General features: G+C 45.9%; 1 protein-coding gene across 1 annotated transcript in view; it reads left to right on the top strand.

The window, feature by feature from the left end:
* Positions 1–14,372, top strand: part of ralbp1 (ralA binding protein 1) — a 31,984-nt gene that overhangs the window by 6,788 nt on the left and 10,824 nt on the right. The window contains 9 exon segments of the mRNA XM_070439818.1: positions 404–531; positions 896–1,048; positions 1,976–2,059; positions 2,061–2,112; positions 3,479–3,493; positions 4,078–4,271; positions 6,437–6,592; positions 6,942–7,103; positions 10,647–10,778. Coding sequence (XP_070295919.1) covers positions 404–531; positions 896–1,048; positions 1,976–2,059; positions 2,061–2,112; positions 3,479–3,493; positions 4,078–4,271; positions 6,437–6,592; positions 6,942–7,103; positions 10,647–10,778 — 1,076 coding nt within the window.

Below are 14,372 nucleotides of genomic sequence, written 5' to 3'. Positions count from 1 at the left end.
CTATAGTTCCTGACTCTCTCTCTCCTCCTCTCCTCTGCTATAGTTCCTGACTCTCTCTCTCCTCTCCTCTCCTCTCCTCTGCTATATTTCCTGACTCTCTCTCCTCTCCCTCTCCTCTGCTTATTTCCTGAGCTCTCTACCATCTCCCGCTCCTTGCTATATTTTCCTGAACTCTCTCTCTCTCTCCTCTCCCTCTCCTCTGCTATATTTCCTGACTCTCTCTCCTCTCCCTCTCCTCTGCTATATTTCCTGACTCTCTCTCCTCTCCCTCTCCTCTGCTATAGTTCCTGACTCTCTCTTCTCTCTTTCGTGCTTCTTGTTGACTACATCTGTGGTATTAGTGAGAATCAGAGAGAAGTGTGCTTTCTAACCTCCTCCTCTATCCTCTCCGTCCGTCCCGTAGCGGAGGGATACGCAGCCTTCCAGGAGGACAGCTCGGCGGACGAGGCAGAGAGCCCCTCCAAGATGAAGCGTTCAAAGGGGATTCACGTGTTTAAGAAACCCAGCTTCTCCAAGAAGAAAGACTTCAAGGTAAAGAATCAAGTAAATGAACATCACTGTTTTCCATTTATTTACCTTGCCGGAATACTCTGTTTTACCACTCTGCTGTAATGCCCTGCTATTAACTGTTAGTTACGATAACCAGTGGAGCTTATTCTTTTGAATTATTTCAATGTTTTTATTTGCTATTACTTACGAGGATGCAGCACTAAACCATTTTTTTTTGGATCAGAACAATTTCTGATTTCTCACTTTATATATGCCATTTTCGTCATCCATGCATATATTTTACATATTGGTGGTCCCGGGAATTGAACCCGCTTCCCTGGCGTCGCAAGCACTATGCTCTACCAACTGAGCCGCAGGGGACCAACACGTTGTCTTGTCCTCCCAGGTGAAGGAGAAGTGTCCCAAGGAGGACAAGAAGGACAAGAAGTCCAAAGACCTGACGGCTGCTGACGTGGTGAAACAGTGGAAGGAGAAGAAGAAGAAGAAGAAGCCAATGGCCGAGCCGGAGCCCGTCCCCGTGGAGATACCCGCGTTCAGGTAGACCGGACGGGTCAACGTCCCCATCCCGGGCCTGGTGACAATTTGACTGGGAGTGAAAGGCTGGCTGGACTCTGTTGCTGTCAACCTGTGTGTGGCTGGACTCTGTTCCTGTCAACCTGTGTGTGGCTGGACTCTGTTGCTGTCAACCTGTGTGTGGCTGGACTCTGTTGCTTTCAACCTGTGTGTGGCTGGACTCTGTTGCTGTCAACCTGTGTGTGGCTGGACTCTGTTGCTTTCAACCTGTGTGTGGCTGGACTCTGTGCTTTCAACCTGTGTGTGGCTGGACTGCCTGTTTCTGTCAAACCTGTGGTGTGGCTGGACTCTTTGTGCTGTTCAACCTGTGTTGGACTTGACTCTGTTGCTGTCTCAAACCTGGTGTGGCTTGGAACTCTGTGCTGTCACCTGGTGTTGTGGCTGGATCTGTTGCTTTCAACCTGTGTTCGGCTACTCTATTTCTTTCAACCCTGTTGTGTGGCTGGACTCGGTTGCTGATTCAACCTGTGTGTGGCTGACTCCTGTTGCTGTCAACCTGTGTGTTGGCTTAATTCTGTTGCGTCAACCTGGTGTGTGGCTGACTCTGTTTTGCTAGTCAACCTGTGTGTGGCTGGACCCTGTGCTTTTCAACCGGTGTGTGGCGACTCTGTTGCTGTCAACCGTGTTGTGGCTGACTACTGTTGCTGTTCAACCTGTGCTCATGTGGCTGGGACTCTGTTGTGTCAACCATGTGATGTGGTGGGTGGACTCTTTTGCTGTCAACCTGTGTGGCTGGACCTGGTGCTTTCAACTGTGTGTGGCTGGACTGCTGTTGCTTTTACCTGTGTGTGTTTTTTTCTCAGTGATTTGTGTTAAAAGCCAAAAGTACTAATATTCCGTTCTGTGACATTTTAAAATGTCATTTTAAACTATTATTGTTTGTTCACCAGACCCATCGTTTGGCTCCCCGGGCTGATGCGGTTTGAAGCGTGTGAGAGAACAGCCGCTGTACGACGGAATCCAGCTCCCTGCCGTCATTCAGAGAGTGTATCGACTACATCGGAGAGTACGGAATGAGATGTGAAGCAAGTCTACCGTATATGTGTCTGTATGTCTTGGTGATGTAGTGGGAGTACTACCGTGTGTCTTGGCCTTGTGTGAGAGGGAGTCTACCCGTCCATGTGTCTGGTATGTCTGGAGGGTGAGGAATCGACCTGTTGCTTCTGGTGTTCTTGGTGAGTGTGAGTCTACCGTTAACGGGGTTCTGGTTCATGTCTTTGTTACTGTGAAGAGGGGAGTCTACCGTGTCTGCTGGTATTGTCTTGTGTAGTAGGTCTACCGTTGTGTGGGCTGTGTCTCGCTGTTGAGGGGATTACCGTGGTACAGTGTGTGCTTGGTGTGTGAGGGGAATTCTACCGTGTGTCTGGTGTGTCTTGTGTTGTGAGGGGAATCTACCGTGCCTATGTTGCTGTATGTCTTGGCTGTGTGAGGAGTCTACGTGTGGCTGGATGTCTTGGTGTGTGAGGGGAAACGTACCGGTTGTCTGGTACTGTCTTGGTGTGTGAGGGAGTCTTACCGTGATGTCTGGTTATGTCTTGTGTGTAATGTCGAGGGAATCTTACGTATGTCTGGTAGTCTTGGTGTTGAGAATCTCCGTGTGTCTGTATGTCTTGGTGTGTGAGGGGATGTTTTCTACCGTGTGCGTTGGATGTCTTGGTGAATGTGAGGGAGTCTACCTGGTGTCGTTGGATGTTTGGTGTGTGAGGGAATCTCTACCGTGGTTTGTCTGCGTATGTCTTGGTGTGGTGTGAGGGGAGTCTTACCGTGGTGTCTGGTATCGTCCTTGGTGCTGGTGAGGGAATTCTTACCGTTGTGTCTGGTATGTCTTGGTGTTGTGAGGGGAATCGACCGTGTGTCTGTATGTCTTGGTGTGTGAGGGGAGTCACCGGTGTCTGGTTTGTCTTGGATGTGTGAGTCTACCGTGTTTGTATATGTCTTGGTGTGTGCAGGGGAAATACTACCGCATGAGAGATGTGTCAGGTGATGTCTTGGTGTGTGAGGGAACTCTACCGTGTGTCTGGTATGTCTTGGTGTGTGGGGGAGTCTACGTGGTCTGTTGTACTGTCTTGGCTGTGTGAGGGTAGTCTACCGTGTGTCTGTATGTCTTGGTTGTGTGAGTCTTACCGCGTGTGTCTGGTATGTCTTTGGTGGGTGAGTCTACCGTTTGTCATCGGTATGTCTTGGTGTGTGAGGGAACTACCGTGATGTCTGGTATGTCTGTGGTGTGTGAGGGAACATCTACCGTCGTGTCTGGTATGTCTGTTGGGTGTGAGGGGAGTTCTACCGTGTGTCTGGTATGTCTTTTGTGTGTGAGTCGACTCTACGGTGTGTCTGGTATTCTTGGTGTGTGAGGACTACCGTGTGTCTAGTTAAGTTCTTGGCTGTGTAGGGGGAGTCTACCGTGTGTCTGGTATGTCTTGGTGTGTGAGGGGGGAAAGGAGGTTTTTTTTAATAAAACCCCGTTGGCTTGGGGCGGTTTTTTTCTAGGTATCGTCTTGGTGTGTGAGTCTACCCGTGTGTCTGGTATGTCTGGTGTGTGGAGTCTACCGTGTGTCTTGCGCGTGTCTGTGGCTGTTGAGGGAGTCTACCGGTGTCTGGTATGTCTTGTGTGTGAGGAGATTCAGTTCTACCGTGTGTTTGGTATGTGCTGTGGTGTGTGAGGGGAGTCTACCGTGTGTCTGGATGTCTTGGTGTGTGAGTCTACGTGGTGTGGTATGTCTTGGTGGGTGAGTCTACCGTGTGTCTGTGGTCTTGGTGGTGTGAGGGGGTCTACCGTGTTCCAGGTTGTGCTTGCTGTGTGAGGGGAGTCTACCGTGTTCAGGTATGTCTTGGTGTGTGAGTCTACCGTGTGTCTGGTGTGTCTTGGTGTGTGAGGGGAGTCTACCGTGTGTCTGGTGTGTCTTGGTGTGTGAGGGGAATCTACCGTGTCAGTGATGAATGGCGGTGTATACTGTGTATTAACCCTCCCTCCTCCCTCTCTCTTTCCCTCCCCAGGTATGAAGTCTAAAGTGGATGAGCTGAAGGCAGCGTATGACCGCGAGGAGTGTCCGTGCTTGGAGGAGCATGACCCTCACACTGTAGCCAGCCTGTTGAAACAGTACCTCCGAGAGCTACCTGAGAACATGCTGGGGCGAGAGCTGGCTCAGCGCTTTGAGGACGCCTGCAGTAGACCGGCTGAGGCTGAGAAGGTGAGGAGGTGATTTGATGACCAGCTTTTAGATATTATGGATGAATTTATTTTCCCCCCTCATCAATCTATACACAATACCCCAARCCGAAAACAGGTCTTTAGACATTTTTGTAAATGTATTACAAATAAAAAACTGAAATACCTTATTTACATAAGTATTCACTCTTTGCTATGAGACTGTAAATTGATCTCAGGTGCTTCCTGTTTCCATTGATCATCCTTGAGATGTTTCTACAACTTGATTGGAGTCCACCTGTGGTAAATTAAATTGATTGGACGACGGTTTGGAAAAGCCTTTTGAGTGATGTATAACGTCAGTAGGCTGGTCAAGGCAGCATCATGTTAAAATATCGTGACCATGGGTAACATATTAAAACCAATCAGTTGGATGGTTTAACAATCTGCCTATGGTGGACAAATTTACCTGTTTAACAAATGCGATTGGATGGAGGCTGTACCGTTTTAAGGTCTCTGATAGGTTGACTCGTTATTTTGTTACCGGATATAATTTTCTGATCATCTGGCCGTCCTCAGCATCGTGACTAATTTGATCAAGTTGACCTATGAGAAAAGCTAGCAGCTAGCCATTAGACCAATGGTTTAAACGATGGTATAAGAAAAAGTTCACACGTATGGCCCCTGTGTGTGTTTTAAAAGAGTTCTAGAACGGTGTTTTATTTGCCAGGTGACAGAGTTCTAGAACGGTGTTTTATTTGCCAGGTGACAGAGTTCTAGAACGGTAGTTAGTATGTGAACCAGGTGACGAGTTCTAAGAACCGGTGTTGTATTTGCCAGGTGAGCAGCGTTAATAAGAACGGGTGTTTATTTGCAGGGTTACAGAGTCATAGAAGGTGTTGTATTGCGCAGGTAAGAGTCTAGAACGTGTATTTATTGTGCCAGGATGACAGAGGTATAGAAAGGTGTTTAGTTTTGTAACAGGGTGAAGAGTTCCTAGAACGGTGTTTTGATTGTCAGGTGACAGGGAGTTCTAGAACGGTGTTGTAGTTTGCCAGGTGAAGAGTTTCTAGAACGCTGTTAATTTGCGCAGGTGAAAGAGTTCGTTAGAAACGGTGTGTATTTTGCCATGGTGACGAGAGTTCTCGAACGGTTTTTTATTGTCGGTGACCCAGGCTGTTCTAGAACGGTGTTGTAATGTTGAGTGACAGAGTTCTAGAAACGGTGTTTTTATTTTACACAGGTAGAAGAGTTTCGTAGAACGGTGGTTTTATTTGGCCAGGTGAAGAGGTTTTAAGAACGGTGTTTTTTTTGCCAGGTGACAGAGATTCTGAACGGTGTTGTATTTTGCAGGTTGGCAGAGTTATAGAACGGTGTTGTTTTGCCAGTGACAGAGTTCTGAAGGTGTTGTATTATGCCAGGTGAACAGAGTTAGAACAGTGTTTTATTATTTTTTTGTTATTTTATCTGTATTTTTTTGTCTTTTTTTCGTGTTTTGTTTGGTCAGGTCAGTGACAGAGTTTGCTAGAACGGTGTTTTATTTGCCAGGTGACAGAGTTTCTAGAACCGGTGTTTTATTGCCAGGTGCAAGAGTTCATAGAACTGTTTAATTTGACGCAGTGACAGAGTTCTAGAAGGTGTTTGTATTTCCAGGTGACAGAGTTCTAGAACTGGTGTTGTATTGCAGGGCACAGAGTTCTAGAGTGTTTTATTTGCCAGTACACATCTAGAGTTTACTTGCAGTGAACGAGTCTAACCTGTCTTTTGTCTAGTGACAGAGTTCTAGAAGGGTTGTTATTCCAGGGTGACAGAGTATCATGTTAGATCGTTTTAGTATTCCTAGGGACAGAGATTATAGACGTCTTTATTTCATGCCAGTTGACAAGTTCTAGAAAGGTTGTTTTAGTTTGCCAGGTGACAAGAGCTTTAGAACGGTGTGTTTATTTGCACGGCTGGACAATTCTCTGATACGCGTGTTTTATTTGCCAGTGACCAGAATGTCTAGAAGGTGTTTTAATTTGCTCAGGTGAATAGAGAGTTCTAGAGGTGTATTTATTGGTGTGACAGAGTTCTTAGAACGGTGTTTTTAGGTTTTGCCCCAGGTAGACAGAGTTTTCGAACGGTCTTTTATTTGCCAGGTGACAGAGTTCTAGAACGGTCTTTTATTTGCCAGGTGACAGAGTTCTAGAACGGTCTTTTATTTGCCAGGTGACAGAGTTCCAGCGTCTCTTAACGGAGGTGCCCCCCGGCAGCCGCCTGCTCCTGTCCTGGCTGGTCACTCACATGGACCATGTTATCACAAGGGAGACCGACACCAAGATGAATATCCAGAATATATCCATCGTACTCAACCCCACTGTACAGGTAATAAGAATGAATTGTATTTGTAGAGGGCTTTTCATTACATACAGGAATCCCATAGGTCTGTGCAGGAGAGGAGGGAGGGAGGGAGAGAGGGAGGGGTCCTCAGTGATATCCTGGCCCAGTTTTGTAGAGCTAATGCATTCCCAACAGGGTACGATGTTGGTTGCTCCACTTACACTGAACTAGCAGACTTCATTATCACCCCTACAAACTACTAGACTTTAGCTCAGAGGGTTAACACTGCGTCAGTGCAATTCATATGCCAGTGACCTATATCCTCCTCTTGTCTTCTGTCTGTCCCGTCTATCTGTGCTCCTGTCTTTTTGACCCCCTGTCCTCTTTCCTCCAGATTGGTAACAGGGTCCTGTACATGTTCTTCACCCACGTGAGAGAGCTGTTTGGGGAAGTGTTCCTGAGGCCCGTATCCCGTCCCCTCCGCTGGTCCAACGCTGCCACCATGCCGGCCCTGCCGGAGACACAGGACAGCATTAAGGAGGAGATACGACGACAGGTTGGGAGCGTTTGAACATGTATTTGCAGTACAACTTTACTCACTGAAGCAGGCTGACTGCCACTCGAGCAGTCTTTAAGGGGCAGTAGATGGTGTCCAGGACACTGATGCTGCTCTTGTAAAAGGCCATTGCTGGGTTTTGTTATTTGTGCATCTTAATAAATCTTAGTGGGAGCATACAGTGTCAGAGTTGTGGACACTGATCATTGTCTGGATCTGTACGAGCTCCAGTGTCTCAATAGGACTTCCTGTGACTTCCTGTTCATCTCTGTATTAAAATGTAGCCTAGTTCCCCCCCCCCTCCTCTTCACGATGTACAGCACATCAATGCAGTTGAGCGGAGACGACTGTGGGAGGACTGAACCTCCGACTACATCCAGGCTGTAAATTCTTAAACCCGTGTACCTATGTTGGTCTTCTGTAACTCCGTGCCGTTCTTTGTTTACTGAAATCCATACTTTTTAAAAACTAAAAACTTTTTGTTCAAATACAGTTCTCTTTCTGTGGGTCTAAACCCCCTAAAAAGGTTCCGGAACACGGTGAAAGATCTGTAGAATAAACCCTTCTCCTCACAGCTGCCCATGTCTCTATACCAGGCGGTGTCACAGAAAGGCCCGGAAAATTGTCAAAAGACCACATCCACCCAAGCCATAGACTGTTCACTTTACTACCGCACGGCAAGCGGTACCAGAGCACCAAGTCTGGGACACAAAGGCACCTGAACAGCTTCTAGCCCCAAGCCATAAGACTGCTAAACAGTTKATCAAAATGGCTACCCAGACTACCGCATTTACCTTTTTTTTATTACACGGACTCTTACGTCGACTCTGTTCACTCACTGGAGTCTACCCACACACATACTGACACTCCAGCACACGCTGCTGTTATTATCTATCCTGATTACCTAGTCATTTTTACCCCTYCCTACATGTACATATTACCTCAACTACCTCGTACCCCTGCACATTGACTCTGTACAGGTACTCTTTGTATATAGCCTCGTTAGTGTGATTGTGAAGCAGCACACTGCTGTTATTCCTCTCAGTACTAGTATTTATTATTATTTATTATTATTGTTAATTATTATGCATTATTATTATTCATTATTATTAATTATTATTCGTATTTATTATTCATTATTATTTAGTATTATTCATTATTATTATTCATTATTATTATTATTATAAGCACAAACTAAAGCAGGAAGTACCAATACGCAAGTGGTCAGATTTGTATTTATTATGGATCCCCAAGCTACTCATTATAAAAACATTACAATACATTCATAACAGATTTCACAACACACTGAGTGTGTTCCCTCAGGCCCCTACTCTACTATTACATATATACAACACTAAATCCATGTGTAGGTGTGTGTATAGTGCCTATGTTTGTGTTGCTTTAGAGTCCCCGCTCTATTTTGTTTATTAAGGCAGGACACGTTGAATACACCGAGCTGTCTGTCTAAACTTACTTAGCACACAGCCTCAACTACCGCATGCCAATACCCACAAGGACATCGCCACAGAGTCTGTCATAATACTAGCACACAAGCACTCAGACACCCTTACATACCCCAGCAAGCGGACATGACCACCAGAGGTCTGCTAATACTACGTAGCACCACAGCTAGACAGACCCATGCCACACCGCACACAAGGACATGCAACCAGGCAGGTCTTTCACAGTCCCCACAGTTCCGATACAGACCTATGGGAGGTGCACAGTACTACATAGAGCCATGACTACATGGAACTCTATTCCCACATCAGTAACGACTGCAGCTGGTAGAAATCAGAGTTAAAAAAACAAAAAAACACAATATAACACCTTTATGGAACAGCGGGACGCTGTTGAAAGAGACACACCACAAGCACACACACACACAACACACACACACACACACACAACACACACACATAAACATACTACACATATACATACACATGGATTTAGGACTGATAGATATGTAGTAGTGGTGAAGTAGGGGCCTGAGGGCACACAGTGGTTGTGAATGTTATCTGTAAAAGTTTTTAATTGTATAATTATGCTGGACCCAAAGGAGCTACGCTCCTTGCAGGAACTAATGAGGGATCCATAATAAACCCCAGGGAAAGTACTGCTGCCTTGGCAGGAACTAATGGGGACTCCATAATATAAACCCCAGGAAGAGTAGCTGCTGCCTTGGCAGGAACTTAATGGGGATCCATAATAAACCCCAGGAGAAGTGCTGCTGCCTTGGCAGGAACTAATGGGACATAATAAACCTTAGGAAGAAGTAGCTTGCTGCCTTGGCAGGAACTAATGACGGATCCATAATAAACCCCAGGAAGAGTAGCTGCTGCCTTGGCAGGCAACTAATGGGATCATAATAACCCCAGGAAGAGTAGCTGCTGCTCTGCAGGAACTAAAGGGGGATCCATAATGAAACCCCAGGAAGAGTAGCTGCTCGCCTTATGCAGGAACTAATGGGGATCCATAATAAACCCCAGGAAGAGTAGCCGCTGCCTTGGCAGGAACTATGTGGGATCCATACTAAACCCCAGGAAGAGTAGCTGCTGTCTTGGCGAGGAACTAATGGGGATCCATAATAAACCCCAGGAAGAGTAGCTGCTCCTTGGCAGGAACTAATGGGGATCCAAATAAAACCCAGGAAGAGTAGCTGCTGCCGTTGCAGGGACTAATGGGGATCCATAATAAACCCAGAAGAGTAGCTGCTGCCGTGGCAGGAACTAATGGGGATCCATAATAAACCCGAGAAGAGATAGCCGCTGCCTGGCAGGAACACTAATGGGGATCCATAATAAACCCCAGAAGAGTAGCCGCTGCCTTAGCAGGACACTAATGGGGCATCCATAATAAACCCCAGGAAGAGTAGCTGCTGCCTTGGCAGGAACTAACGGGATCCATATAAACCCCAGAAGAGTAGCTGCTGCCTTGCGCAGGAACTAATGGGGATCCATATAAAACCCCAGGAAGAGTAGCTGCTGCTTGGCAGGAACTAATGATGGGATCCTTTAATAAACCCCAGGAAGAGTAGGCTCTGTCTTGCGCACGGAACGTAAATGGGGATCCATAATAAACCCCAGGAAGAGTAGCCGCTGCTTTGGCAGGAACTAATGGGGATCCATAATAAATACAAACACAAATGCCACAGATGTCTCAAGTTTTGAGGGAGTGTGCAAGTGGCATGCTGACTACAGGAATCCACCTGTAGGATCGTCTGAGTATTTCTGTCTGTAATAAAGCCCTTTTGTGAGGGAAAACCCCCCAATTCTGATTGGCTGGGCCTGMCTCCCCAGTGGATGGGCCTATGCCCTCCCCAGCCCATGACTCCACCCCTGCGAGGTTATGTGAAATCCATAAAATGGCCTAATTTATTTATTTAAATTGACTTGATTTCCTTCAACAACAAAAAAAACGAACTCTTTGAAATTATTGCATGTTGTGTTTTTATATTTTTTTGTTCAGTGTAACATATTGTGTCGTTAATATTAAAGGTGACTATAATCCTGTATGATAACGTGTCCCCCCCCCCCCTAGGAGTTCCTGCTGAACTGCCTTCACAGAGACCTCCAGGCTGGGGTGAAGGATCTGTCTAAAGAGGAGAGGCTCTGGGAGGTCCAACGCATCCTCACCGCTTTAAAACGCAAACTACGGGAGGCCAAGAGACAGGCAAGGACACACAACATACAGGGCATTCAGGAAATGGGGAGGCCAAGAGACKGGCAAGGACACACAACATACAGGGCATTCAGGGAAAATGGGGAGGCCAAGAGACAGACAAGGACACACACACAACATACAGGGCATTCGGGAAAATGGGGAGGCCAAGAGACAGGCAAGGACACACAACATACAGGGCATTCAGGAAAATGGGGAGGCCAAGAGACAGGCAAGGACACACAACATACAGGGCATTCGGAAAATGGGGAGGCCAAGAGACAGACAAGGACACACAAAATACAGGGCATTCGGAAAACGTATNAGGGCATTCGGAAAACGTATTCAGATTTATTCATTTTTCCACATTTTGTTACGTTAAAGCCTTGTTCTAAAATGGATTACATTTTTTTTTTTTTTTTTTATCCTCATCAATCTAAGCACAACACACCATAATGACAAAGCAAAAACAGGTTTTTAGAAATGTTTGCAACAACAACAAAAAAATATGAAAAAACTAATAATTGTTGATGTTTTTTCAACTTGATTGGAGTCCACCTGTGGTAAATTCAATTGATTGGACGATGATTTGGAAAGGCACACACCTGTCTATATAAGGTCCCACAGTTGACAGTGCATGTCAGAGTTAAAACCAAGCCATGAGGTCGGAGTAATTGTCCGTAGAGCTCCGAGACAGGATTGTGTCGAGGCACAGATCTGGGGAAGGGTACCAAACCATTTCTGCACTATTGAAGGTCCCCAAGAACAAAGTGGCCTCCATCATTCTTAGTGAAAGAAGTTAGGAACCACCAAGACTCTTCCTAGAGCTGGCCGTCCGGACAAGCTGAGCAATCGGGGGAGAAGGGCCTTGGTCAGGGAGGTGACCAAGAACCTGATGGTCACTGACAGATTTCCAGAGTTCCCCTGCGGAGATGGGAGACCCTTTCAGAAGGACAACCATCTCTGCAGCACTCTACCAATCAGGCCTTTATGGTAGAGTGGCCAGACAGAAGCCATTCCTCAGTAAAAGGCACATGACAGCCCCTTGGAGTTTGCCAAACGGCGCCTAAAGGACTCTGACCATGAGAAACAAGATTCTCTGGTCTGATGAAACCAAAATGGAGCTCATTGTATTTATTTATTTATTTTTACCCCATTTTCTCCCCAATTTCGTGATATACAATTGGTAGTAACAGTCTTGTCCCAATTGCTGCAACTCCCGTACGAACTCGGGAGAGGCGCCGGTCAAGAGCCGTGCGTTCTCCGAAACACGACCCCGCCAAGCCGCACTGCTTCCTGACACACTGCTCGCTTAACCCGGAAGCCAGCCGACACCAATGTGTCGGAGGAAACACCGTACAGCGCCCGGGCCGTCACAAGGAGTCGCTAGAGGAAACCCGTAGTGACGCCTCAAGCACTGGGATGCAGTGCCTTCGACCACTGCGCCACTTGGGAGACAAAGATTGGACTCTTTTGCCTGAATACCAAGCGTCACGTCTGGAGGAGACCAGGCACTGCTCATCACCTGGCCAATACCATCCCTACGGTGAAGCATGGTGGTGGCAGCATCATTTTACATTTACATTTAAGTCATTTAGCAGACGCTCTTATCCAGAGCGACTTACAAATTGGTGCATTCACCTTATGACATCCAGTGGAACAGCCACTTTACACAGCATCATGCTGTGGGGATGTTTTTCAGCGGCAGGGACTGGGAGACTAGTCAGGATTGAGGGAATGATGAACGGAGCAAAATACAGAGAGATCCTTGATGAAAACCTGCTCCAGAGCGCTCAGGACCTCAGACTGGGGCGAAGGTTCACCTTCCAACAGGACAACGACTTTAAAGCACCAGCCAAGACAACGCGGAGTGGCTTCAGGACAAGTCTCTGAATGTCCTTGAGTGGCCAGCCAGAGCCGGACTTGAACCTGATCGAACATCTCTGGAGAGACCTGAAAATAGCTGTGCAGCAACGCTCCCCATCCAACCTGACAGAGCTTGAGAGGATCTGCAGAGAAGAATGGGAGAAACTCCCCAAATACAGGTGTGCCAAGCTTGTTGCGTCATACCCAAGAAGACTTGAGGCTGTAATCGCTGTCAAAGGTGCTTCAACAAAGTACTGAGTGAAGGGTCTGAATACTTGTAAATGTCATATTTCTTTTATTATTTTTAATACATTTGAAATAAAAATCTAAACCTGTTTTTTCTTTGTCATTATGGGGTTGGTGTGTAGATTGACGAGGAACCATTTTAAACAGGTGCATGCTGGGTATTGTGTGTAGACTGGGGGGGAGGGGGGCGATTTAATCCATTTTAGAATAAGGCTGAAACGTAACAAAATGTGGAAAAGTGAAGGGGTCTGAATACTTTCCTGATGCTCTGTGTGTTATGTGGTCAAAACAAATGATTGATGTTTTAGCTGTTGAAGAACAGCAGGTACTCTTCCTGGGGTCCACACCAAAAATAAGACATTGACAAATAACAGACTCTACAAGATCAACAACAACACATTAAACTCAGAACACTACAAGGACACAACAAAACCAAGCCTGTTCTATTTACCAGTCATATTCCGGGTTAGAGGTTCAAGCCTGTTCTATTCATTCTATTTACCAGTCATATTACCGGGGTTAGAGGTTCCAAGCCTGTTCTATTTACCAGTCATATTACAGGGTTAGAGGTTCCAGCCTGTTCTATTTACCAGTCATATTACCAGGTTAGAGGTTCCAAGCCTGTTCTATTCATTCTATTAACCAGTCATATTACCAGGGTTAGAGTTCCAAGCCTGTTCTATTCATTCTATTTACCATCATATTACAGGGTTACAGAGTCCAAGCTCGTCTATTCATTCTATTTACCAGTCATATTACACAGGTTAAGGTTCCAGCCTGTTCTATTCATTTATTCCAGTCATATTACAGGGTTAGAGGTTCCAGCCTGTTCTATTCATTCTATTTACCAGTCATATTACCAGGTTAGAGGTTCAAGTCTGTTCCTATTCATTCTATTTACCAGTCATATTACCAGGGTTAGAGGTTCCCAGCCTGTTCTATTCATTCTATTTACCAGTCATATACACGGGTTACAGTTCCAAGCCTGTTCTATTCATTCTATTTACCAGTCATATTACAGGGTTAGAGGTTCCAAGCCTGTTCTATTCCAGTCATATTACCAGGGTTAGAGGTTCCAGCCTGTTCTATTCATTCTATTTACCAGTCATATTACCAGGGTTAGAGGTTCCAAGCCTGTTCTATTCATTCTATTTACCAGTCTATTAACCAGGGTTAAGGTTCCAAGCCTGTTCTATTCATTCTATTTACCAGTCATATTAAACCCAGGGTTAGAGGTTCAACGACCTGTTATTCATTCTTTTTACCAGTCATATTACCAGGGTTAGAGGTTCCAAGCCTGTTCTATTCATTCTATTTACCAGTCATATTCCAGGGTAGACAGGTTCACAAGCTGTTCTATTCATTCTATTTACCAGTCATATTACCAGGGTTAGAGGTTCAAGCCTGTTCTATTCATTCTATTTACAGTCATATTATACCAGGTTAGAGGTTCCCAGCCTGTTCTATTCATCTTCTATATACCAGTCATCTTCC

The sequence above is a fragment of the Salvelinus sp. IW2-2015 genome, unplaced genomic scaffold (assembly GCF_002910315.2).
Source record: "Salvelinus sp. IW2-2015 unplaced genomic scaffold, ASM291031v2 Un_scaffold1940, whole genome shotgun sequence".
In the NCBI taxonomy this organism is placed as follows: Eukaryota; Metazoa; Chordata; class Actinopteri; order Salmoniformes; family Salmonidae; genus Salvelinus; species Salvelinus sp. IW2-2015.
This window is presented reverse-complemented; position numbering and strand designations above follow the sequence as displayed.